The sequence below is a fragment of the Herpailurus yagouaroundi genome, unplaced genomic scaffold (assembly GCF_014898765.1).
Source record: "Herpailurus yagouaroundi ecotype Mexico unplaced genomic scaffold, PumYag 181, whole genome shotgun sequence".
Classification (NCBI taxonomy): Eukaryota; Metazoa; Chordata; class Mammalia; order Carnivora; family Felidae; genus Herpailurus; species Herpailurus yagouaroundi.
Genome location: NW_024412412.1, coordinates 15,845,182 through 15,873,138, shown reverse-complemented (window position 1 = coordinate 15,873,138; position 27,957 = coordinate 15,845,182). Strand labels below are relative to the sequence as shown.

The following is a 27,957-nucleotide window of genomic DNA, read 5'->3' as shown; positions in this document are numbered from 1 at the left end:
AATCGTACTCGACAATTTTGGCAAAAATTTAATCTTCTATCGAGACGGCAGTTTGCTTTTCACACTACCAGGGTGACCACAGTCCACTGGAGAAGTACCATAGTCAGACACCTGGTTTTGATTTTTAAAAGCATTTGAAGAAGTTACAGAGGATGTGTGCAGGGAAAGCAGAGCGGGAAGTGACCAAAGCCACATGATGTCAGTGGTTCGTTCATCTGTCCATGCCAGATGCATCGTGGAGAAGGCGATCGGAACGGCAAGGCAAAAACCAGCCAAAGTGAGAGTGACCAGGCTTGTTTGGGATCCCTATTGATTAAAGTATTTTAATAAGGGAAAAGTCTATTTTGCCATGATGCTCTTTAGCAACACACTGTTGGGGATATCGTACTTCTCAAAGCTCCACGAACAAAGCAGGTAAAACATGAACTGGCCGAGATCGTTTTCAAAGTTGGACAAGTCACAGATCCAGTGACGGGAAAACCCTGTGCAGGAACTCCCTACCTGGAAAGCTGGGTCAGTCTGGAACCCACCCACCCAACCAAAACTCTGGAAGAAATGAACAGCTCTTCAGCAGAGTAAAGGGGGACTGGAAGAAGGAGTCAAAGGGAAAGATATCTAAGTTGGCTTTATGGAAAAAAATTTTTCTAAGTGTCGTTACAAACTGTCCAATTTCTCTTCTGGTATTTATGGAACAGGTAAAGTAAATAAGTAAAGGCCTTGTTAAAATTTTTCATAAAAGTTTAAGGTCATGTTTTAAATTTCCTTTTCATTAGACATATTTTCTCTTACAGTAAGTATGCCTAGTAATCCCCATTGTTTTGTAAGCTCACTATTTTAGAAGGTTTTTTTTTTTTTTTTTTTTCATTTGCCAAAGGCATCTTGAATTTATCTTAGAATCTTTGGGGAGGAAAAAACCTTTTGATATCATGAAACGGATTCACATTAAGTGGATATTTATTTTTGGTGGTACATATTCAAAATTAATTTAAACTTTTTCTCTGATTTAACCAATTATGAATGGAAATAACAGTCTGATTGAGGTCAGTCTGTATCAGATTAAAGTCTGTATTAATAAGAAAGCTGACATATAGAAAATAAAACTTGAAAATTTGAAGAAAAAAAAAAATAAAGGCACTTGAAGAAGTTATAGTATTCACAAGATAGTGATTAAAATGGTTTAAAAAAATCCCCTCAGGAGAAAAGGTTATAGGAAATAGACATATTTCATTTGCAGAAGAGGAGACTGATAGGTGACCACAGGATTTTACCAAGAGTCAGTTCATTCTAAGCCAGAGAACAATAAACAGAAACAAAAGTAGACGTGACTGAAAAGCTTTTCAGTTGCTGGGGAAGAGGGCAGTCACCTCCAGGAGGGGGAGAGTTAGAGAAGACGCAGTTCCTGAGAAAGATGGAAGAACAAGGAATGGAAAGTAAGATGACCTGGATTCCAATCCTGGTTTGGCCACTATGTACACGTCCTATGATAAACTGACCAAACTCTCTGGGGTCAGTTCCTCTCACCTTAAAATAAAAGAAGTGACCTAGATTAGAAGCTTTCTAACGTTTCTAACTAAAACTCACAGTAGGAAGTACATGCTACGTTGCAGCCTGCATACGTATAAATGCATATCCACATAGATAATATAATCCACATGTAAAGCTGAGAAGTTCTATGAAACAGTGTTCATTACTACCACTGCTACCACCACCGACACGATGACGTTTATTATGCGAAACTCTCTCTTCTAAATTCTTTGGATAAACGTATTCTCTTAATTCTCACAAATCTGTGAGATGGGAAAGGCAGATGCTATGGATATTCGTATTCTACTGATGAGGAAGAAGAGGGACAGAGAGACAGAGTGACAAGTCCCAGGTCATATAGCTACTGAACAGTATAGCCACAGTCCAAACTCAAGCAGTCTTGCTCCTGAGTCTATGCTTTCAACCACGACACTGTATGATTCCCTTACTTTTTGTGCTGAAATCCAATATATTCTATGCTCTGTCCACTGCTGCAATCAGTAACTGATTTCACTTCCCACTAATGGGTCACAACTGGCAGCCTCAAAACCGGGGGCCCTAGATGACCCCTAGCTCTCTTTCAGCTCTGGGGTTCTCTGAAGCTTAGTGGAGATCAGACAGTTCTTTGTCCTGAAGGATTTACTCTAAACCATCTGAGCTATGAGTTAATTTCCAAATGTCGGACTGAAAAAGCCACTTTGCCAGTATCCATAGAGAAGGGAGAAAGGTTAATGATCAGTTTCCTTATATGTAAAAAATTGAAATGAGCTCTTAATATCTTCTTGCTTGTAATTCTAAACCTTGTATTCATGAGTATTCATACCTCACTAAGTTTCCGGTGTAAATTCTGAAACTCACTGAGCCTTCTAGGGACCGTCCAGTTCTTAGTTTCAACTCCGCCAACTTCTTGTAAGCTTACCATGACAAAGTAACAGGGCATTTGCTCACCATTCTCTTCTGTAACCTTGGAAAAAACAGACACCACAACAACAAAAAGCATGGTTAGCGGATGTGGTAGGCAAGATTTCTAAATACTCCCCAAGATTTCCCACCCCTTGGTGGCTACACCCTGCATCATCCCTGGAACTGTGAATATGGTGTCCATTCCTGCGATTAGTTTATGCTATGTTTGACAGCTGACCTTAAAGAAGGGAGATTACCCGGATGGGTCTAACCTAATCATACAAGCCCCTGAAGAGCAGAGACACTCCCTGGGACGGTAGGAGGACAGGAAGTCAGAAAGACAGGAAGCGCAAGAAGGACTCGGCATGTGGTGCTGGCGTGAAGATGGAGAGGGGCAGGTGGAAAGGACGTGGCAGGGCCTCCGCTGACAGCCAGAGACGAGACCTCAGGTCTACAACCACATGGAACTGAATCCTGCCAACGACCTAAACGAGCTTGGAAGTGGCTTTTTCCTCAGAGTCTCCAGAGAAGAACTCAGTCTGGCCAATACGCTGCCTTCAGCCTCGGGATACAATGAGTAGAGGACACCGTCATACGGTGCTGGACTTTCAACCTGCAGAATTGCGAGCCAATCAGTGGACACTGTTTTAAGCCATGAAACATGTGGTCATTTGTTACATATCAAAAGAAAATTAATATAGCAGACTTAACATCCTAAGTGTATTCCTTTGAAAAAACAAATTAACAGAAAGCAAAAAGGTGTAAGATATGCTAAAACCTGTCTCAGAAAACGATAAAGCCTTCCCCAGTTTAATTTCTGGATTCAACAAACCATGATTTCAATTTTCATGAAATTTTACATTGAAAGATATAATTTCCTCTACCTCCCAACTTAGATATTCATACACACACACACACACACACACACACACACACACACACACACGATATCATAATTCAGAAATAGGCCACTATTATACTTAACATAAATAGATTAGAAACAAAAAGAAAATACTGAATTTAGGCTTGAATTAGTATCATCAATCAAATTAGAGACAAAGAGTCAATAAGAAAGGCAAAGGAAAGAGACACAAGACACACTGAGCACTCACGGAGCCCCGTGACGTAGGACCATTACCCCACTGTGAGGATGCAGGAGGTGAGGACATACACAGGGTCCCTGGACTGTCCTAGGATCACACAGCTAGTATGGGTGTCAGCCAGGATCAGAACTCAAGAGAATCTGGCACGACGTAGATACATCTTCCACACATTCCCATGCAGGGCTGCCTTGCAAACTCCGGCAGTCAGGTGACCCTTCAGGGTCCATTGCCATTATCTTTTCGGTGACCACGGTGCCACGGCGAGTTCCTGCAGCTCGCCGTAATGGGAGTGCTCACAAGTACCAAAGAGCCGGTGCAGCACCCAGTGAAGCACTCCTGTCATGGGTGTGCTTTCAGAGCTGTTCTCAGAGAACATGAATTGCGTGCTATCCAATCTAGAGGTGAACTTAGGGTTGTGAATCTTAAGCAACCCCCACCCCACCACCACAGAGAGCGTGTGAAGCCACCGGGCTGATGGGCAAGACGGAGAAGAACAAAGATAAAGTGTACAAACACGCCCTTACAAATCTAAGGAGTTAAGTATTTTCACAAGCCGTTTGAAATAATAGTGGAACAAAACATTAACACTGTGTTCCTCATGATCTCGTTATTTGTGTGGACCTGACCTTCGTCTCCAGATTTCCACATGACTGATAGTAAGCCAGGTGGGAACAAAGAAGTTGTCAACAGTGGAAATGCTTATATGCATCACTCCTTGAAGAGAAATTCTTTTTACAGACAAAAGGGATACAGCATATTCTGGAAATTGATACCCATATCCCTCAAAGAATAGCAAAATATTTTCTAAGTCAAAGCAAAAAATATTCATTATTAAAGATCTTAGAGCAATGGAGATTTAAGTAACTGAAGTCAGCAGAATGGAACAATCAGAAACACTTAAAATTTTTAATTTTTCACCACCGAATTTCAAATAGTGCCCTTCCATTTTATTTCAACCCTCAATGGCAACAGAAAATGGCAATTCAAGGACATTACCTGTCCCTATCTGAAAGGTGCTTACAATTCCAGTGAACAAGAACAACCTGAAATGGAGAGAGATCAGATCTATGCCAGGCAGCCCTAGTACAGCTCACAGTCAAGGGTAGTAAGACAGAGCGAGAACAGTGAGGAAAGAAGGGGGACAAATGCAGTCTGTAAGAGCAAACGTAACTTTTCTATCCTCAACCTTAATTCTGTAGGACAAAATCTTGTCTTATAAAATCATACTCCTTTTTTAAATTTTTTTAAATGTTTTTATTTATTTTTGAGAGAGAGTGCAATTGGGGGAGGGACAGAGACAGAGGGGAACAGAAGATCTGAAGCAGGCTCTGCGCTGAGAGCAGCAAGCCTGATGCGGGGCTCCGAACTCACAAACTGCAAGATCATGACCTGAGCTGAAGTCAAAGCTTTGCTCAACTGACTGAGCCACCCAGGCACCCCGAAATCATATTCTTTTTTATTTTTTTTTTAATGTTTACTTATTTTTGAGAGAGAGACAGACAAGAGTGCAAGTGGGGAGGGGCAGAGAGAGAGGGAGACACAGAATCCAAAGCAGGCTCCAGGCTCTGAGCTGTCAGCACAGAGCTCGATGCAAGGCTTGAACCCACAAACCATCAGATCATGACCTGAGCTGAAGTCGGATGCCCAACCGACTGAGCCACCCAGGTACCCCTCCAAAATCATACTCTTAAAGTAAACTTGGAGGAAAAGCAGTCAGACCTACCTCTCCACTGGTGATGGAGGCTTTCCACATTCCGAGGTTCTCACACCACCAATCTGTTCTTGCCATGTGCAGCTGTAGGTCCGTGCGTTCTTTCTCTATTAGAATTATTTCCTCCTTCAACTTGAAAACAATCTGCAAGAGGGAAAACATCCTGAGAGTTACAAAAGCACTTAAAATGCCACACAATTCGGCAAAGTAGCAGGGTACAAAATCAACAGACAAAAATCAGCTGCATTTCTATACACTAACAACGGACAATCCAAAAAGGGAATTAAGAAAACAATTCCATTTACCATAGCATAAAAATAGTAAAATATTTAGGAATTAACTTAAACAAGGAAGTGAAAGATTTCTACAATGAAAACTACCTAACACCGATGAAAGAAATTAAAGATGACAAATAAATGGAATGATATTCAGTGTTCATGGATTAGAAGACTAAGCACTGCTAAGATGTCAATATGACTCAAAGTGATCTACAGATTCAACACAATCCTTATCACAATGCCAGTGATTTTTTTTCTGCAAAAATAGAAAAATCCATCATAAAGTTCACATGGAATCCCAAAGCAGACTGAATAGCCAAAACAATCTTGAAGAAGAACAAAAGTTAGAGGGCTCATACTTCCTGATTTCAACACTTACTACACAGCTACGCTAATCAAAACAGTATGGTACTGGCATAAAGACAGACATATAGACCAATGGAATAGAACAGACCAGCAAGAAATAAACCTTTGCATATATGGTCAAGTGATTTTTGACAAGGGTGCCAACACTATTCAATGGGAAAAGGACAATATTCTCAACAAACAGTGCTGAGAAAACTGGATACCCATAAGCACGATAATGAAGTTGGACACTTACCTAACACCATAAATAATAGACAACTCAAAATTCATCAAAGACCTAAACGTAAGAGCTAAAACTATTAATTCTTAGAAGAAAACACAGGGGGAAAGCTTTAGAACACTGAACTGGTAATAACTTCTTGGCTATGACACAAAAGGCACAGGCAGCAAAATATAGGAAGATGGGACTTCCTAACAATTTAAAACTTTTGTGAAAAGAATACTATTGACACAGTAAAAAGGCAACCCGCAGAATTAGAGCAAATATTTAAAAACCACGTATCTGATAGGGTACTAACATCTAGAATATATAGAGAACTCTTAAAACTTAAAAACAGGGGCGCCTGGGTGGCGCAGTCGGTTGGGCGTCCGACTTCAGCCAGGTCACGATCTCGCGGTCCGTGAGTTCGAGCCCCGCGTCGGGCTCTGGGCGATGGCTCGGAGCCTGGAGCCTGTTTCCGATTCTGTGTCTCCCTCTCTCTCTGCCCCTCCCCCGTTCATGCTCTGTCTCTCTCTGTCCCAAAAATGAATAAACGTTGAAAAAAAAAATTAAAAAAAAAAACAAACTTAAAAACAAAATCCAGTCTGATTCAAAAACGGGCCAAGGACTTGAATAGACATTTCTCCAAAAACATTCTATAAATGGCCAAAAAGCACATGCAAAGATACTCAATGTAACTAATCATCAGTGAAATGCAAATCAAAACCACAATAAGATACTACCTCGCGCCCATTAGGATAGTTACTATAAAAAAAAAAAAAAAAGAAAAACAACAATTACTGGTGAGGAGATAGAGAAACTGGAAACCGTACACACTGTTGGTGAGAAGGTATAAAATGGTGCTGCCAATATGGAAAACAGTATGAAGATTCCTCTAAGAATTAAAGACAGAATTACTGTCCCAGCAATTATGACCCAGCAATTTCACTTCTGAGCACATGCTCCAAAGAATGGAAAGCAAGATCTCAAAAATGTATTTGTACCGACGTTCGTGGTAACATCATTCACAAAACTTAAAAGGTGGAAGCCAAACCAACGTCCACTGATGGGTGAACGGATAAACCAAATGCTGTATGTACATGCAATGGAAAATTGTTCAGTCTTAAAAAGGAAGGAAATTCTCACACTCGGTATAATACGAACGAACCTTGAGACCTTAGGCTAAGGGAAAGAAGCCAGTCACAAAAGGATGAATACAGTATGCCTCCATTCATGATGTATTTAAGAGTAGTTCAATTCATATGAGGTAGAAAGGAGAAGAGTAGTTTCCAGGGGGTTGGGGACGGGAGGATGGAAAGTGTTATTTAAGGGGCACAAAGTTTCAGTCTTGCCAGATGAAACAATTTCAGGAGATGGATGGTAGTGATGTTTGCATAACAATGTGAACGGACTGATGCTGAAGTGTATACTTGAAACGATTAAAATGGTAAATTCAGGTGATATCTATTTTGCCACACTTTAAAAAAGTAATTTAAAAAAAAAGAGAAAGCATGCTCATCATCCCCTTGGACCTCTTTCATTAGAAAACCTATAGTTTGAGGGCAGAAGCTTTGCCTTAAAACTCTCCTGAACATGCCAGCTATGAGGACTCTTTCCTTTCTCAAAAAGCCTCCAGGAAGCACTCGCAGCCTAAACCTTGTCCTGCATTTTATTACCATCAGAGCTGTGACCACCCTGCTTCATTTTCCTGTGAGGATATTTTGGTTCCACAATCAGCATGTTTGCTCCCTCCTTAGGGAGGCTGGCAGCTCTATAGGTCACTGGTTCTCCACAGTGACCAGCAGAGCATCATGCATTTACTCGTCACTTATGTTGCTGAACACACCCTCAGAAAGTGCCAGAGGAGGTCAGTTTGGCAGACTGAAGAGCACCAGCCATACCTGTAACAGAGACATCTCCCTGTTGGGTGGCCAAAGACGCATAAACACAAAGCAAAAAGCCACGCCACTGCACGGGTTTGAGAAATGCCAGCTGGGGAGATGCTGTTTACATTTTTAAACTTTCCAATTCTGTTGGCTTTTAGCAAAACAATTTATTTCTTGTGTCATTCTGTGAGGTTCTCTAAATTGTGACTCACAGCATTTGAAAGAAAAATAAAAGTAACATAATTGTCCTTGAAAAGTTAATGTACTTCCAGAAATGGGTCTGGCACAAGGAAGTGCTTTGCCCTCTTCTGCAAAGGCACCACAGGCAAGCCAGGTAAGAGAGCACAGGGCTGCTCACCACGGATGACCGGAGAGAACCCCAAAGCACAGAAGACTGAAAACAAGTGCTTTTCTAACTCTATACTAGATGCAAAAAGGTAACCATGGAGCGTACAAATACAATTTTTTGTTTTAAAGAAACAGTGATGCGGGGCGCCTGGGTGGCGCAGTCGGTTAAGCGTCCGACTTCAGCCAGGTCACGATCTCGCGGTCCGTGAGTTCGAGCCCTGCGTCGGGCTCTGGGCTGATGGCTCGGAGCCTGGAGCCTGTTTCCGATTCTGTGTCTCCCTCTCTCTCTGCCCCTCCCCCATTCATGCTCTGTCTCTCTCTGTCCCAAAAATAAATAAAAAACGTTGAAAAAAAAATTAAAAAAAAAAAAAGAAACAGTGATGCTTTGCAACATAAACTGAAAACTACTTATGAGATCAGAAAAATGGAAACTTTCAAAGACAACCTTGAAAGTGAAAGAGTTACCTTCTTGTCAGGTTTTGGTGCATTTTGAATAGAATTTAGAGCTTGCCTTTTATATTCAAGTTTCTCATTTAGTTCTCGTAGTTTGTTTACAGCAAAACTGGCTTGTTCATTAATTCGACTGGTGCCTTCATCTACAGCTTCCTCACCAGCCTCACCTCCTGGGTCCTGGAGGAAAAAGTCACGTGAACCACACTGTCTTATAACGATGGACTATTCAACAATGAGTACCTAGCATATAGGTTCTAGATCATTACAATACACTTAGCCAAAGTACTAGATTCCCCTAACACTTTGTGGTAGAAAGTTCAGAGGCAGGCTGCTTTTCCTCAGCAAAGTGACAAATCAAAGTTATTTGGAACCACAGTAACTGGTGTTGAGGAATACAATGAAAGAAAAAACATTTAATAGCCTAAAAAAACAGGGCAGAGTGGGGGATGGATTCCACACCATTATTTCCCAAATGGTATACCCAAGGGAATCTGCATGGAACAAGAAAAGGCAACTGAGTTATCTGCCTAACTCAACCTGAGTGGTCTGTGCCTAATCTTGGACAAAGACACAGAGATGCGTATGGCTTCCTTTCGGGCTCCTAAGAATATTCTAGAAAACTTATGCTAAGTACTTTTAAAATAAAATTTCCAGGGGCACCTGGCTGGCTCAGTTGCTTGAGCATCTGACTTTAGCTCAGGTCATAATCTTGTGGTTCGTGGGTTCGAGCCCTACATCGGGCTTACTGCTGTCAGCACCGAGCCCACTTCGGATCCTCTGTCCCCTCTTTCTGCTCCACCCCTGCCTGCACTCTCCCAAAAATAAATAAATATTAAGAACAAAATAAAAATAAATAAAATTTCCAAATTCCCACTAGTAAAAGTATTTTCGGTACACACTTTGTTCAGTCCCTCCCCTGAAGATGTATTTCACAAATCAACAGGTAGATCATCTTATGAGTTAAATGGTTAAGATTTCAAAGTGCCTTCAGATTTATACAGAACTGCAGAACTTTGAAAAATCTGGATAGATTAGCAGCAGACAGCATATAAAACAGACCTGTCAGCAGCAACAGCATGTAGGACAATGGAAAGAAGTCCTGAGAATGAACTTTTGCTTTATTATTCTCCTTAACATTCTTCCAGAGTTTTCCTTCTAATTTTTATTAATTGAAATAAACGGTAAGAGAAAAAATTTTCTTCAAACAAGTTTGAAGTATTAATAACCTAGAAAACCTAATTTCTAATAACCTAGAAAACCAAGCTCTTTTTTTTAATTTTTGTGCGGTCTTTCAAACCCTTGTCCAGGAGTGCACTTATCATGACATAATTGTATACCTTATATACATCCAAACAGGTATTCTGTCTTTTCCCTATAACTTATGATGCTGCTTATTTTGAGGGCATTAATTACTCTTCAAAATTAGAATTTTTATGGCTGTATACCATCCTATGAATTGATGCTACCCTGAGGCGTGTTCCTACCGCTGCTCCTGCTCTGGGTTGACTCTGCTGGTTCGCCGTCCCAGAGGTACTAAAACAAACTCCACAGTACATCACCTTTTCTACCATTTAGTTGTTGCCTTAGGGTGAATTTCTAGAAGTGGGATTATTGCTACAAAGAGCAGAAGCGTTCAAAAGGTCAGTGATACATATTACCCTTGAGTCCTAGGTGAAGCTCGATAATTTTTCATATTTGTTTACTATTACCTTTCATATCAACTGTCAGTTCAAGACTTTATCCAATTCATCTATTGGGTGTTGATATTTTTAACTAATTTGCATAACCTCTTTTACAGCATTTACTTATTAACCATTTTAACTTCTGAGGCAGAGAGAGAACACGGTTAAACTTACCGAAAAACATATAAAAAATAAAAAAATAGGGGCGCCTGGGTGGCGCAGTCGGTTAAGCGTCCGACTTCAGCCAGGTCACGATCTCGCGGTCCGTGAGTTCGAGCCCCGCGTCGGGCTCTGGGCTGATGGCTCAGAGCCTGGAGCCTGTTTCCGATTCTGTGTCTCCCTCTCTCTCTCTGCCCCTCCCCCGTTCATGCTCTGTCTCTCTCTGTCCCAAAAATAAATAAACGTTGAAAAAAAAATAAAATAAAATAAAAAAATAAAGCAAACTGATCTTAAAAATACAATGGGTGAAGGGGAGTGGGACATAGAGGCTTTTAGTTATGGAATGAGTAAGTCTTTGGAATAAAAGGCACAACGTGGGGAATACCGTCAATGACATTGTACTAGCATTGTATGGTGACAGGTGGTAGCCACACTGATGGTGAGCACGACACAACATTCGCAGACGGCGAATCGCCACGTTGTGCGCCTGAAACGAATGTGACATTGAATGCTACCGGCACCTAAATAAAAAAAATACACTGTGTTTCCAATTAATGTCAACAGACAAATGATGCTTATTTATATTTTAGGGGTGAGGTTTGGGGAAATAAGTATCAGTATCCTTATCTGCATAGCTTTAATCAGGAAAACAATTTTTTCTTTGACATTCAAAAGTGTATCAGCCAAAAGAAAGTTCCGCCGAATGAAGAATTCTTCTTGTGCAGGAACATCACCACCACAGTAGCTAGAAATAGTGTGCCATAGAGATGAAGTAAACAAACTTCAGTTCTAATAAATTGTATCTGATGGGGGAAAAAAGATGCAATGACTAAAGACTTTTGGCCCTGTTGGTGGTGGAAGACACAGAAAGTGTGAAGAACTAAATAACAAATCTTTAAAAAGTCTGAATGAGTGAATTTAACAACAGTTCAGAGACACCAACTTCTAATACCATCAAGAGCAAGCACTTGATTCCTCAGAGTTTGAGATATAACCGGCAGAAAAAATCCAAAATTAATTATTAGCTTTCTATGTAGGGTGACTGTAAATAAAACATTTTGTGTTTCTTTGTACCTTCACAAATCGTAAAGCCCTCTAAACCTTTAGTAGTAAATGAGAGATGGTAAATGAGAGTAGTAAATGAGAGATCTCCAAAATGATAGTACCCTTAGGAGAATCAGACCCAAGTGAGGTGTGGCTGAGCAAGGTTTCTTTCAGAGAATCTTACTTACATCTGATTTTTTAAACTCCAAAATACTTCTTGTAACTGCCCCCACATCCTCTTCCTCTCCTCACTTACCCATCCTTTGTCTCTTCTCGGACTAGACTAAGTTCTACTGATTTTCTCATCTGGCCTACACCACCTTGCGGACTCTCTGTCCTCACTTTTCAGGAGCCACACACGGGGTGTGTCGCAGGTAGAGACAGGGCTGGAAGGTTGCAACACGAGGAAGTGGTGGTCAGTTGTTCAGAAGAACAAGGGAAGAGTGCACAAGTTCTACTTACGGTCCTGCATATTAAAAGATGAAGAGGTGCCCCAAATTTGCCAAAACAGTACGTGTCCGCCTGATCATATTCAAAGCTTAACCACTGAGAAGGAAGGAGAAAATTAAATGGGACTCACCATTTCATCCTTGCCGGAAATCAAGTGCGAGCCATGTTTTTCTTCCTCTTTTATCATCAATTTCTCATACAGGTCACTGACAATAAATGAAGGGTAATACCTATCCTTTAGGGTCTCATACACATCGCCCTGGATTTTGCAGAACACTTCAATACCTTTATTTCCTACAAGACACTGCTGTATTTCTTTGTAGAGTGATTTTTCCACAGATATTTCTTTGCTTTCCACAAAGAAATTCTGGTAAATTTCACCAACTAATTGCGGGATTTCATTCTGAAAAGACAGGAAGATGAAAAACAAGAAAGGTAAGAAATATCATCTCTGACAAAAATATTTTTCTTCTGAATTCTCTCCATCTTAAAGCTGGAAGGAAGACATTGAAAACGGACACTGCTACTGGTACCAGTGGGGGTCTTTGGCGTGCATGTGCACAGAGTCAAGGGGTAAGAGTCTGGCTCCTGAAAATGAATACTTTATGCTGAATAGTTAACGAATATAATTTCTACTAAATGCTGGCAGGGGAAAAGTGGGAACAGTTCTTGTCTTGAAACGGATTCCTTCTTGCAAATCTGAATTCCACAGCTCAGTTATCAGCTAAATTCAATTTGGCTTTAAAAAATCTAGTATAAATAATTGGAAGTGCCATTTTTCACTCCATAAGTCATTATTATGTAATTTAAGAAAACAAGAAAAATATTCTCCAGAATGATGATGTATTGCATTATAATCAAGCTTGTATTAGACAGCTTACTCTTAAACATCATACTAAGGTCACAGCCAGTCTGTTTCAGAAATGCAAACGTCTCTTCTGATTAACATAACATTTATATTTCCTCTGAAAACATCTCATTAATTCTAGGAATGTTACACAAAGTCTTCAACAGGATTAAAAAATGAAGACAAACAACTCAATGAATATTGTGAATTTAACAAACATCTCAGAACTTTTACACCCAAATTAGTGTTGTTAGGTCAAAATAAGGCTATTTCATGAAGCTATAATCTTTTATTGCACTGAAATCTTTTAAATTGTTTCCAGGAGTTTAGGAAAATTCTTTAGATTGTTCTTCACAATATTCCTTTGAGAGCAGCCAAAAGTCATTTGGAATCAAGTCTGATAAAAAAAATACATAATAAAGTGGGCAACTGCAGTATCGGATAAAATGAGGTAACTTGTGACTTACAAAATAACAATAAAAGGCATTTCTAAGAAGATTTAAAAATACTGTGAGACTGAATTTAATTCCGAAACCAATGTAGTATGTGATTTATGATGTATTTTAATAGTATTGAGTTCTAGCAACACTCACATGAAGTGCAAAGTGCAATGTACCCAGTGACTTTTGTGTTTATTTTAATAAGCCTCTCAAAATACATGTAATATATATACTATACATATTGTCATGTATATTTATAGACACATATAAACATACATATTTCATATTCTTTAACTCTTAAAGGTACTGAGAACTTGCCAGGTGCAAAATACAATGCTTATTGGGGCTTTTCATCATTAAGAGGCATCTAGAACCAAAAATCTTCTTTTGTGGGTTTTTTTTTTTAATGTTTATTTATTTTTAAGAGAGCGAGAGACACACAGTGTGAGCGGGGAAGGGGCACAGAGAGAGGGAGACACAGAATCTGAAGCATGCTCCAGGCTCCGAGCCGTCAGCACAGAGCCCGACGCGGGGCTTGAACCCATGAACCTGTGAGATCATGACCTGAGCCGAAGTCAGCCGCTTAGCCAAATGAGCCACCCAGGCACACCCCCCACCCCCACCCGCTTTTTAAAGGTTTTTGTGTTTCTTAATTCAGTCATATTTTAAATGAAACAAAAGAAGAACAGTAGTGTAAAATATGCACATTGATATTAAAATAACAAGGTTATGAGATTGAGGTGTACATGACAAGATCAATTCATTGTACCAGTAATGTGGATGTATATAACTTTTTTTATAATGTGCTAAAAAAGCAAACCAAAAAAACTGCCTGAAAGTAAATTCAGTATTTTGGTACATTTATGAATCTGTTTTTCCCTTGACCACACATTCAGAAGTATCTTTTTGTGAAAATAAAATATAATTTTATTTACCATTATGAGCTGGAACATAATTCCATTATTATATTTAGTTTTAAATAGTCTTTTAATGTATATTTATCTTACAGCTTCGTTGAGAAACACAGACACACTGCCTAACATGCAAGTTTTCACCAGCTGGTGATTAATATTTCTTTGGGCCTATATATACTACCTTGTTAGCACTCTTCAAATATTCCACCGACTCCCAAAAACTAATCAGAGCTCTCTTGTCCATCCTTTCCATGTACATTCGAAAGTGCTCTCGGTAGAACGTATTGGCCAAAATATCTTCAAACTGAAGAATCTAGTAAGGAAATTTAAGGACAAAAAATAAGGAAAACGTTAAAAACTTAAAAATAAAATTCTAAATATCAGTTTCCTTTAACTTTCAATGGATTGGTGTCTACATTCAAGAAAAAAAAAAGTCTCATTTTTTAAGGTCGTAGTCAACCTAATACAGTATTTCTCTCAACTTCCTAAATTTTAAATGGAAAAAGTTATTCAGTATTCAAAATGTACATATTCAGTAAGTGCCAATTTTCAATTAATCATTCACTCATTCAGCAAAAGATTTATTTGGCATCTACTCTGTATCAGGCACATTTCTAGGAACTCAGACAAAAATCCTGGCCCTATGGGATAAACTGCTAAAAGTAATAGATACCCATAATAGAAAAATTAAAGAGAAATATATAAAAGACCAGGAAGCTGGAGTCTAATAATCTGACATTTTTGCCTTCCATCCTTACACTTGTGATGAAAATTATTTTATATCTTGCTCCTTCACTTACAGTATCATATTCATTTAAGATATCTTTTGTAAGCATCATTTTAATTAGTTCATAATATTGCACTATATATCAAAATGACTCCTTGGTTTACTATTTTGTATGCTTACAGAAAAAGAAAAAACAAATCTGAAGATACAGTGGGCAAAATCTTGAGCACAGGCTGCCATAATAGAAGAAAGCAGATCACTTTCATAATAATTCATAACTCAATTAATTAGGAAAAACCCCTCAAATTAATTTAGAAGGAACTGAAGTCCCATATCCTTAGTTCTTAGTTAATTAAGAAAAAGACCTGTAAGTATTATCTCAAATGCAATTAAAAGAAACACTTATGTTTTAAGATTCTTAACAATTTATATTGTGGCAGTGGGAAATTTTTTGGAAATGTGACCAGTAAGATCTTTCTAAAATCAAGTGCATATGATCAACACAGATTCAACTCTTCTACCAACAGTGAGTCCTCAATAGTTTCTGTAAACAGAAAGAGGCAGGCATTTTTCTAACAACTTCTGGTAACTCATTAAAGGAGACAGTCGTCCCATGCTACAGACCCCTAACAATTGGAGTCCATAAATATTTCAGACTATTAGGATTTAGTTTACTAACTTTGGAAAATCATAGCACGTATCTTTACGGAAACCCTACCACTAAAGCACTGTGACATACAAATTCTAACTGTACATGGTCCATGGAGGTTTGTAGGAGCCCATATCAACTCGGGCTAGGGATAAACAGATCACTCAGAGAGCTATCGATTTTTAACATAGGGAGAAGCCAAGCAGAAAGGGCATTCGACAAATTCTAAGAAAAGTCTCCCGAGTATAATTTTCCTTCGATCAAAATGAATTCCAAATTAGATACAAATTCACATACTTGCAAAACCAAGTCCAAAACATCTTCTAAAATATTAGCCATTTTTAGACTTTTGTGTTTTATGAATATTATATGTTCAGTTCCAAAAGTGCAAATATATACAAATAAATGACAGCAAATATATCTAAACCATAGTTCAATGGGTGACATATCTCTTAATTGGCCAATGGATTAACCAAGTTCTCTATCCATTTTTTTTTCCTCTCTTGAAAAAGAGAATTTCACTGTGTAACATCTACACTAATGGAATGGGTCTGGGTGGACAGGATGCATAGATAGTACACTTCAAAGTCAAATGTATTCATCTGAGATTAACTCAATCTCAATTAATTTGACATTAATTAATTTCAGTAAGTCTGAGATTTTTGTGTGGAAGTGAAAAGAGAAGGGTGGGTAGGTCAAAGTTGACACCACTATTAAAATAATCATTTTTAAAAAACTATCGATGATATGGGGCACCTGGCCAAGGTGGCTGAGTCGGTTAAGTATCCAACTTCGGCTCAGGTCATGATCTCACCATTTGTGAGTACAAGCCCCACGTCCAGCTCTGTGCTGATAGCTCATATCCTGGACCCTGCTTCAGATTCTGTGTCTCCCTCTTCTCTCTGCACCTTCCCAACTCTCTCTCTCTCAAAAATAAACATTAAAACAAATTACAAAAAAAGTTAAAAACTATAGATGATATAACAATAATTAACATTTACTAAGGGCTTCCACACAGCAAACACTGTGCTCTTATTTGTTGGGTCAGCCTTTTTTTCTGTCCTAAGACCTCTGGTAATTCTGGGAGGAGAGCTACCACAGTCGATGGTCTCTAGACTGGATCTGGTTTCATGATGGATATTTTACAAACTTAGTTTTATGTTTTGTGTGGATTTCCTCTTACCCAGCTAGTTAATTTTTCTCCAGGAAAATTTCCACCAAGCACTCAAAAGTACCTCAGGGCCTTAGAGGAATAAATGTGTTCCTAAGCACCCAACATGTTACCAAGAGTGACATAGGATTCTCTAGTTACAAAATACTCATGAGAATAACTCCAGAAAACTAATGAGAATATGTAGAATTAGGATCTTGGGAATAATGTTTTATCCTAAAAGGAGAGGTTACAATTGGATTTTTCTTACATCTGTATCATCACTAAACATACCTCCTTAACAATCAATGCCAGTAATAACATTTATTGAGTGCTCTTATACTAAGTGGTGTACTTACTCTCCTATGTTCATTATTTAATGGTTGCCATCTATAGGGTATGCACAAACTATCCCAATTTTACAACTGGAGTACAAAAAAGCTAACTAACTTGCCCAAAATCAATCCCCAGTAGATACAGAATTGAGAGCCAGGCTTTCTGACTACACAGCACAGCTTCTTAACCATAATAAAATAGTTCATCTCCTTAAGAGATTACCTGATTTGTGTTTATAGCAAACTACAAATAGTATGGAAGTCAAGAAGGAAAGATGCATTTAGGAAAAATGCTCTGTAAGAACTCCAACAGAAACAGAAAGTCGAGGAATCTTTTCATATTCAAGTGCAGAGTCCTGGGCTACACTCAGTAATGTCCTTGGTCTTGGATCAAATACATTGAGATAAAAACTGATCTTAGACGGTGGGTTGGAAGATAGTGGTGGAGTAGAAGGATCACAGGCTTGCCTCATCGCATGAACACAACTAGATAACCAATACCTGAATACCCCAGAAACTGACTTGCAGACTGGCAGAACAAACTCCACAACTTTATAAAGGTAGAGAAGAGGCCACATAGAAGAAAGCATGAAGTGCGGTGACAGACTTGGGAGAGAAATGGATCCTTGTGCTGCAGTGGGGAGGGAGCCAGGGTCACAGACAAGGGTGGGACACCGGGGAGCACAGGGGAAAATGGATTCCCACAGTAATTGGCTTAAAATGCACGAGGGGTCTAATTTTGTGACTTCTGGCAACCAACAGGGCTTAAAGCGTGAACTTCTTTCTAAAGGTCAGTGGACTTAGAGGTGCTTGGGTGGCTCAGTCGGTTGAGCGTCCAACTTCAGCTCAGGTCACAGTCTCAAAGTTCACGGGTTCGAGCCCTGTGTCCATCTCTGTGCTAACAAACAGCTCAGAGCCTAGAGCCTATTTCAGATTCTGTATCTCCCTTCCTCTCTCCCCTTCCCCTGCTCATGCTCTGCCTCTCTCTCTGTCTCTCAAAAATAAATAAATGTTTAAAAAAATTTTTTTAAATAAATAAATAAATGGAGGTCAGTGGACTTGGCTGGGATAGAGCCCGGAGGGCCCTGCACTGTTCTTGGAGAAAAGGCAAGCCAACAACTCACGGACATACAGTGTGGACACAGCAATCTGAAGAGCACCTGGGGCACCAAGTAGGGAGGTTATTTACTCATTTTGGAGTGTATCCCAGAGAGGTAGCATTCATGGAGAGACCACTCTGGGAATGAAGGAACTGGCCATAGCCATCTCCCACCACCACCCTACATGCTACTAAACAATGAATGAGTCAACCAGGAAATCAAAAAAGAAATTTTAAAAATACACGGAAACAAACGAAAATGAGAACACAATGGCCCAAACCCCAAGATGCAGCAAAAGCAGTTTTAAGAGGGAAATTTATAGCAATACAGGGCTATCTCAAAAAAACAAGAAAAATCTCAAACAACCTGACCTTACACATAGAGGACCTAGAAAAAGAACAACAAAACCTAAAAACCAGCAGAAAGAAGGATATAATAAAGATTAGAACAGAAATAAAGGATATAAAAACTAAAAAAAATTTTAAAAATAAACCCGCAATAGAACAGACCAATAAAATCAGGATCTGGTTATTTGAAAAAACTCAATAAAACTGATAAACTTCTAGCCAGACTTATCAAGAAAAAAAGAGAGAGAACGACTCAAATAAATAAAATAACAAATGAGAGAGGAAAAATAACAACCAACTCCACAGAAATACAAGTAATCACAAGGGAATATTATGAAAAAGTATGTGCCAACAAACTGGACAACCTAGAAGAAATGGATACACTCCTACAAACATATAAACTACCAAAACTGAAATAGGAAGAATTAGAAATTTTTTAAGACTGATAACCAAAAAAAAATTGAATCAGTAATCAAAATACTCCCAACAAATAGCCAGGGCCAGATGGCTTCGCAGGTGAATACTACCAAACATTTAAAGTACAGTTATGGCACAAAAACAGACACATAGACCAATGGAATAGAATAGAAACCCCAGAACTAGACCCACAAATGTATGGCCAACTCATCTTTGACAAAGCAGGAAAGAACATCCAATGGAAAAAAGACAGTCTCTTTAACAAATGGTGCTGGGAGAACTGGACAGCAACATGCAGAAGGTTGAAACTAGACCACTTTCTCACACCATTCACCAAAATAAACTCAAAATGGATAAAGGACCTGAATGTGAGACAGGAAACCATCAAAACCTTAGAGGAGAAAGCAGGAAAAGACCTCTCTGACCTCAGCCGTAGCAATCTCTTACTCGACACATCCCCAAAGGCAAGGGAATTAAAAGCAAAAGTGAATTACTGGGACCTTATGAAGATAAAAAGCTTCTGCACAGCAAAGGAAACAACCAACAAAACTAAAAGGCAACCAACGGAATGGGAAAAGATATTTGCAAATGACATATCAGACAAAGGGCTAGTATCCAAAATCTATAAAGAGCTCACCAAACTCCACACCCGAAAAGCAAATAACCCAGTGAAGAAATGGGCAGAAAACATGAATAGACACTTCTCTAAAGAAGACATCCGGATGGCCAACAGGCACATGAAAAGATGCTCAGCGTCGCTCCTTATCAGGGAAATACAAATCAAAACCACACTCAGGTATCACCTCACGCCAGTCAGAGTGGCCAAAATGAACAAATCAGGAGACTATAGATGCTGGAGAGGATGTGGAGAAACGGGAACCCTCTTGCACTGTTGGTGGGAATGCAAATTGGTGCAGCCGTTCTGGAAAGCAGTGGGGAGGTTCCTCAGAAAATTAAAAATAGACCTACCCTATGACCCAGCAATAGCACTGCTAGGAATTTATCCAAGGGACACAGGAGTACTGATGCATAGGGGCACTTGTACCCCAATGTTCATAGCAGCACTCTCAACAATAGCCAAATTATGGAAAGAGCCTAAATGTCCATCAACTGATGAATGGATAAAGAAATTGTGGTTTATATACACTATGGAATACTACGTGGCAATGAGAAAAAATGAAATATGGCCTTTTGTAGCAACGTGGATGGAACTGGAGAGTGTGATGCTAAGTGAAATAAGCCATACAGAGAAAGACAGATACCATATGGTTTCACTCTTATGTGGATCCTGAGAAACTTAACAGGAACCCATGGGGGAGGGGAAGGAAAAAAAAAAAAAAAGAGGTTAGAGTGGGAGAGAGCCAAAGCATAAGAGACTGTTGAGAACTGAGAGCAAACTGAGGGTTGATGGGGGGTGGGAGGGAGGAGAGGGTGGGTGATGGGTATTGAGGAGGGCACCTTTTGGGATGAGCACTGGGTGTTGTATGGAAACCAATTTGACAATAAATTTCATATATAAATAAAAAAAAATAAAAAAATAAAAAATAAATAAATAAATAAATAAAAAATAAAGTACAGTTAATATTTATTCTTCTCAAACTATTCCAAAGAATAGAAAAGGAAGGAAAACTTCCAAATTCATTCTAGGAGGCCAGCATTACTCTGATCCCAAAACCAAATAAAGACACCACTAAAAAAGAAGAACCACAGGCCAACATCCGTGATGAACACATATGCAAAATTTCTTAACAAAATACTACCAAAATGAATCTAACAATACATTAAAAAAATCATTTTCCACAATCAAGTAGGATTTCTTCCCCTAGGCTACAAGAGTGGTTCAATATTCACAAATCAATCACTGTGATACATCACATCAGTAAGAGAAAGGTAAGAACCACATGATCATCCATTCATGATAAAAACCCTCAACCAAGTAGGTTTAGAGGGAACATATCTCAACATAATAAAGGCCATGTATGAAAAACTCACAGCTAACAACATCTTTAATGAGGAAAACCTCTCAGTTTTCCTAAGGTCACGAACAAGAAAAGGATGTCCACTCTCACCACTTTTATTCAACATAATACTGAAAGTCCTAGCCACAGCAATCAGGCAACAAAAAGAAATAAAGGGCATTCAAATTGGTAAGGAAGAAGTAAAAGTTTTACTATTTGCAGATGACATGATACCATACATAGAAAACTCAAAACACTCCATCAAAACACTGCTAGAACTAACAAATGAACTCAGTAAAGTCACAGGATACAAAATCAATGTACAGAAGTCTGTTGCATTTCTATACACCAATAATGAAGTAGCAGAAAGAGAAATAAAGAAAACAATCCCATTTACAATTGTACCCAAAATAAGATATCCAAGAATAAATCTAACCAAAGAGGTGAAAGACCTGTATTCTGAAAACTCTAACACACTGATGAAAGGAATTAAAGACAACCAAAAGAATGGAAAGACATTCCATACTCTTTGATTGGAAGAAAACTATTATTAAAACGTCTATACTACCCAAAGCAATCTACACATTTAATGCAATCCCTATCAAAATACCAACAGCATTTTTCACAGAAATAGAAGAATCCTAAAATTTGTATGGAACCACAAAAAGGCCCTGAATAGCCAAAACAATCTTGAAATAGAAAAGCAAAGCTGGAGGCATCACAATTCCACACTTCAAGTTATATTACAATCAATGGACCAGAGTAGAAAACCCAGAAATGAATTCACAACTATGAGGTCAATTAATCTTTGACAAAGCAGGAAAGAATATCCAATGGAAAAAAGATGGTCTCTTCAAAAAATGGTGTTGGGAAAACCAGACACCAACATGCATAAGAAAGAACTGGACCAGTTTCTTACACCATACACAAAAGTAAATTCAAAATGGATAAAAGACCTAAATATGAGGCCTGTAATCATAAAAATCCTGGAAGAGAACACAGGCTGTAACTTCTTTGACACAACCTGCAGCAACTTCTTTCTAGATATGTCTCCTCAAGCAAGGGAAACAAAAACAAACTACTGGTTACTGCATCACAATAAAAAGCTTCTGCAAAGGAAACAAGCAACAAAACCAAAAGGCAGCCAACATAATAGAAGATATTTGCAAATGACATACAAGATAAAGGGTTAGTATCCAAAATATACGAAGAACTTCTCAAACTCAACTCCCAAAAAAAACAAATAATCCAATTAAAAAATGGACAGAAGACACGAAAAAATATTTCTCCCAAGACGATATCCAGATAGCCAACAGACACATAAAAAGATGCTCATCATATCTTACCATCAGGGAAATGCAAATCAAAACTACAATGAGGGAACACCTCACACATGTCAGACTGGATAAAATCAGCAACAGAATAAACAACAGGTGTTGGTGAGGATGTGGAGAAAAAGGAACCTTCTTGCACTGTTGGTGGAAATACAAACCGGTGCAGCCACCGTGGAAAACAGTATGGAGGTTCCTCAGAACGTTAAAGACCTTATGATCTGACAATTGCACTACTGGGTATTTACCCAAAGAATACAAGAACACTCATTCAAAGGGATACATGCACCCCTAAGTTTATAGCGGCATTATTTATAGTAGCCAAGATTTGGAAGCAGCCCAAGTGTCCACTGATTGATGAATATTATTCAGCCATAAAAAGAATGAAATCTTGCCATTTGCAATGACATGGATGGAGCTAGACAGTATTATGCTAAAATAAGTCAGAGGAAAACAAATACCATATAATTTCACTCCTATGTGGAATTTAAGAAACAAAACAATGAGCAATGGGAAAAAGAGACAGAGAGACAGAGAGAGAGAAGTCAACAAACTCTTACTTACAGAAAACAAACTGATGGGTCACCAGAAGAGGTGGGGGGGGGCGTGAAGTAGGTGATGGGGATAAAAAAGTGCACATGTGATGCATACCGGGTGATGTTTGGAATTGTTGAATCACTATATTGTACACCTGAAACTAATATAACACTATGTTAACTAACCGGATTCAAAATGAAGCTTAAAAAAAAAGAAAGAAAACTGATTTCAGAGATCAATCATTTACTGCCACTGATTTCCACACCCCTTATATTTTCATTTCCTCTTCTCCCTTTATTTTTTCTTAAATTCTTCCTTCCATCTTTCCATTTGGGGGCCATTTGAAAAGTGAGTGTACAACCTTACCAAAAAATAAAGCAATACAGATTTTTTTGTTTTCATATTCAGATGAAAACAAAGCCAGATAGGAAGGCAATACTGTGTAGGTAAAATTGTTCAGGATTTAGAGGTTTGAATCCTGGCTTTGCCAGTCTTTCCAGTTCTGGGAGCTCTAAGTGACTCCGTCACTCTGAGCCTCAGTTTCTTCTTCTATAGATTGGCAATAGTACCACCTTTATGGGTGGTACTTTATGGGTTGTTGTGAGACTTGTCATAGCTGTTGTCAATGACAAGAGACAACAAAAACTCATTAGGAAGAAACTGAACCAAGATTTTGGCTAAAAAAGAAAAGACAATGATAGGTGCCAAAAATCAGGGTAGTTAAGAAGTAACTTACTAGATAAGTAAACACAGGTGAAAGGAATAGGTCAGTGGGTCTCAAGTGGGGTTAAGAGAAAGATTACAAAGGGGTTGGTAAAAATTTTTGTGGATGTCAAATATAATTACTATCTTGACTGTGGTGATGGTTTCATGAGTACATACATATGTCAAACTTATCGAATTATATACTTTAAATATGTACAGTGTATTGTAGATCATTATACCTTAATAAAGCTGTTTAAAAATTAAGGCTTGACAACAGAATTGCAGAAAAACGATGTATACAATTTTATACTAAAGACTCACTTCCAGGAGTACATATATTGGAGTAATTTTTCTATTCACAGATCACTATATTTGATTTGCTAATATTTTGTTAAGAATTTTTTGTTTAGGTTCTTGATGAATATTGGTAAGTAATTTTCATTGTTTTAATGTTTTTCTCTGGTTTGGTGTCAGTTATGTTGGTTTCTTATGAGGAGTTAAAGTACCTTTCTCCTCCATTTTTTGAAATAATATTGCTAAGATTTATATCTTTGTCTTGAATGTTCAGTAGAATTCACTAGTGAAATTATCTGGGCCGGAAGCTTTCTTTGTGGGAAGGTTTTAAATTATATATTCATTTTCTTTAATACACCTAAGGCTACTCTGATTTTTTATTTCTTTTTGAGTCAGCTTTGGTAATTTGTATTAATACTTGTGGGATACAGTTAAGGAATTTGTGTATTTTATTCAAATCGTGAAATTTATTGGCTTAAAATTGTTCATAATATTCCTTTGTTTTCCTCTTAATGCATCTAAGATCTATAGTGATGCCCCCTCTCTCATTCATAATGGTCATTTGTGCCTTCTCTCTTCTTTTTGTCAAACTAGAGTGTATAATCATCTTTTCAGAGAACTACCTTTTGTTTTCATTTATTTTTCTCTACTGTTTTTCTGTTGTCTATTTCACTGATTTCTGTTGTTATATTATTTCCTCTTTTCTAGTTATTTTAGTTTTCATTTGTAGCTTCTTAAGGGGGAAGAACACTGATTTTAGACCCTTCTCCTCCTCGTCCTTCTTTCTCCTTCTTGCAAACTGTGAAGTCATGACCTGAGCTGAGATTAAGAGTTGTACACTTAACCAACAGCCACCCAGATGCCCCGACCTTTCTTCTTTTTTAATATAAGCATGAGTGTTTCCTTCCAAGTACTGCTTTAACTGTATCCCATAAGTATTAAGATGTTGTATTTTCACTTTCATTCCATTCAAACTAGTTCCTAATTTCCCTTCTGATTTCTTGATTCAAGCTTTATTATGTTGTTTAATTCTTCAAATATTTGAGAATTTTCCAGATCTTTCCAAATCCACTTGGTCAGAGAATAGTCTGTATAATTTTAAACGTTTTTAATCTGTCGGGATTTGTTTTAATGCCCAGCAGTATAGTCTTTCTTGGTGAATGTTCAATATATGCTTGAGAAGAATGAGTATTCTGTTGATGTTAGGTGGAATGTTCTAGAAATGTCCATTAGCTCCCCTTAGTTGTACTAGTGTTTACATTTTCTATATTCTGGTTTTTTGTTTCTTTTTTTATCAATTACTGAGAGAGAGGTGTGAACACTTCCAATTATAATTGTGGATCTTTTTTCCTCCTTTCAGTTCTGTCAGTTTGTACTTCACGTATTTTAAAGGTCTCACTGATTGCATACATATTTACATTTAGGATTATCATGCCTTCGTGATGAATTGACCCCTCTATCAGAATGAAATGTTCTTCATCCCTGGTTATATTCCTTGTCCTAGTGTCTATTTCGTCTGATGCTAACATTAGCTACTTTATATTTCTTATGCTTTGTGTTTACATAGCATGCCTTTTCTCCTCCTTTCACTTTCAACCGATCTTTGCCTTCATATTTAGTTTCTTGTAGAGGGCATATAATTCTTTCCTATTATTTATTTACTTGATCACTTTCTTTTAATTGAGGGATTCATCTAATTTTGAAGACTAAGTTCTGAAATAAAGTTAGGTGGCGATTCCTCTGGATTAAATATGATTAGGTTACAGCAAAACCATTCTACCCATGTACGACTCCAAATTAACCAGTCTTACCTTTAGAATAGCAAACCATTATAAACATTAGAATTCTGTAATATTATCTGAGGCTTCCAGCCTGAAGTCTAACAGAAATGATTTTCCTCTGAGGTTAAACCGTTGCACCAGCAATGGGTTGTGCCTTTCCTAAGTATCTGGAGAGACAAGTCAAAGTGGAGGTAAAACCAGATTAAGCCTACTTCTACTAAATACTGCCAGGTAACGTATACTGACATCACTTTCAGCTCTCCTAAAATGAGCTTCTTTTATGTTTCCCAAGGTTTTCTTTTACCATAAGATCTAAAACCACATCATCTTTTGACTAGGTAGCAAACCATCAAGTGCTTCTTCTAGGTGTATATCTCCCATTTTTACTGGATCACTTACCTTTCTATTTTATAATTATATGGGACTCTTTGCAAGAAGAGACTCCATCTTATTCCTTTTGGATCCTAGTACCTTTCACTGCAACTGAGAGACTGTGGACCCACAATAAATGTCTGTTGAATGAATAAATGAATACATGGGACACATGAAGAGAACCTCTTCTATGAGAAATGTGCCTGGAAATCTATTAGAGTCCAGAGGCTGACAAGAAAGAGGAAGAAAGACAACATTCAACCTGCCAAATCCACTCTCTCTTCAACGTTCACCAAAAGGTGAAATTTTCACTTTGTACCACAAAGCCAAAACTACAAAAAGGCATATTTGCTAACAGCAAAATGAACAGATCTCCAGTGGTGAGGGGATGCCTCTATAAAACAAGAGCTATTCAGGGCTTCATTTGTGCCACTTATGTAAGATATTGAGGAAGAACTGTGTCTTGTGTTAGAGTTGGTTCAAGGTCGAACATACACTATCCTGAAGAAGCTCTAATGAATACTGGGCCATGTACAAGAAAAAAAGGTCAAAGCTCATCACTGGAATACGAGGAAGGGAAAAATCATAGATAAGCATCTGAAGTCAAACCAAGAACTGAAGAGGAAAAGATCAAGAGACTAAAAATCCAAATAGGTGAGGTCAGAGGCTGTAGCCAGAGTTAACTTAATACTGATGGTGGCCTCTTTGTGACTAAGTGCCTACTTTCAAAAGAGGAGTTTGGAGTTTGCCCTGAAGTCCTGTTCCCAAGTGGTAAAAGCAAGCCCTTCCGGGAGTCCCACTGCTGTTTCCTTCAATCCTAGCGTTCTCTCAGTCTTAGAAGACAAGCTTGGGTCCTTCAGAGTATACAGCTGGTGCTGAGGTAGGGCTAGGACACTTTCCTAAGCTCCATGATTTCAGGACTCAGTATCAGACAGTCCAAAGTTTTGTTCAAAAAATAGTCGCTGATATATTATGGCTTAGTGAGAAAGCACTCAGACTGTGTAGCAACTAGATCTGGGTTTATATCTAGTTCTGCCTCTTCCCACCTGGCCTTAGGTAATTTACTTAAACCAACTCTGTTTCTTAACCTTTAAATGGAAATATTGAGAGATTCAAATTTCAGAGAGTTGTGGTGAGAGCTAAGTAAAATAACCACAAGATACTTTCCATTCCACAGGTGGTTATTTCTTTCCAACTGGTAGTGAGTAACTTGACTGGGCCCTTGCAAATGTAAGCATGTGCCTCTGGGACAGGAAAATACATATGGGCATGCATGCATGTGCGCGCGCGCGTGCGCGCGCACACACACGCACACACACACACACACACACACACACACACACCCCGTGCCTATCTCTCATACCTATCACCCTTCACAGAAGTCAAGGACACCAAGTAATACAGCTCTTTGACAGGTAAAGGCAAACATGTGAGCCTCTGTTCTGGAACATATGCTTTATGTTAAATACCAAAAAGCTAAAATATTGGATGGGAGATTACATGAATGTTTATGATAAACATGAAATGGTCAAAACAAGAAACTGTAAAGTTCTACCTTCTGGCTTGGAGGCCCTTCTCCCTCATCCAAGGCCCCATCCTCTTGCTGGTCATAGGCAGGGCCTCCCAGGATTCGGATTCTCTTCTCGCACTGCTTCTTAGCCACAGTCAGTTGGTTAATGTACCTTTTCATATTCCTGGCCCTTAGGAGATCAGCTTTCATTGCAGCAGTTTCTTTACCTTGAATGGGATGGATGGACAGGACCCAGTCAGAGGACAAGGTATGAAAAGGGGAACATAACAACACTGAAAAGATTGGTATCTGATGTGGTACATTTTGAACAGTGGGTATTGTTCATGCTACACACATACGTATATATGCTCTCAAAGAGAAACACCATTAATTTCTAAATATAATTTGTACATATACCACTGAAAAATCCTACTCAA

The 27,957-nt window shown here is 38.5% G+C and overlaps 1 protein-coding gene and 1 pseudogene across 3 annotated transcripts in view; one reads left to right on the top strand and one right to left on the bottom strand.

Annotated features, from left to right (window-relative positions):
* The window catches only part of SNX25 (sorting nexin 25), a 134,125-nt gene that overhangs the window by 19,299 nt on the left and 86,869 nt on the right, over positions 1–27,957 (bottom strand). For 2 of the 3 annotated variants that reach the window (XM_040489923.1, XM_040489924.1), the window contains exons 7-12: positions 27,566–27,747; positions 14,489–14,620; positions 12,237–12,509; positions 8,784–8,948; positions 5,254–5,385; positions 2,348–2,488 (exon numbers count right to left, since the gene is read on the bottom strand). In XM_040489923.1, the coding sequence (XP_040345857.1) occupies positions 2,348–2,488; positions 5,254–5,385; positions 8,784–8,948; positions 12,237–12,509; positions 14,489–14,620; positions 27,566–27,747 (1,025 nt within the window). Of the gene's footprint in view, positions 1–2,347; positions 2,489–5,253; positions 5,386–8,783; positions 8,949–11,169; positions 11,416–12,236; positions 12,510–14,488; positions 14,621–27,565; positions 27,748–27,957 lie in introns of those variants that run through there. The other variant, XM_040489925.1, reaches the window with a different exon arrangement.
* On the top strand, positions 197–579 carry LOC121039698 (28S ribosomal protein S17, mitochondrial-like; annotated as a pseudogene).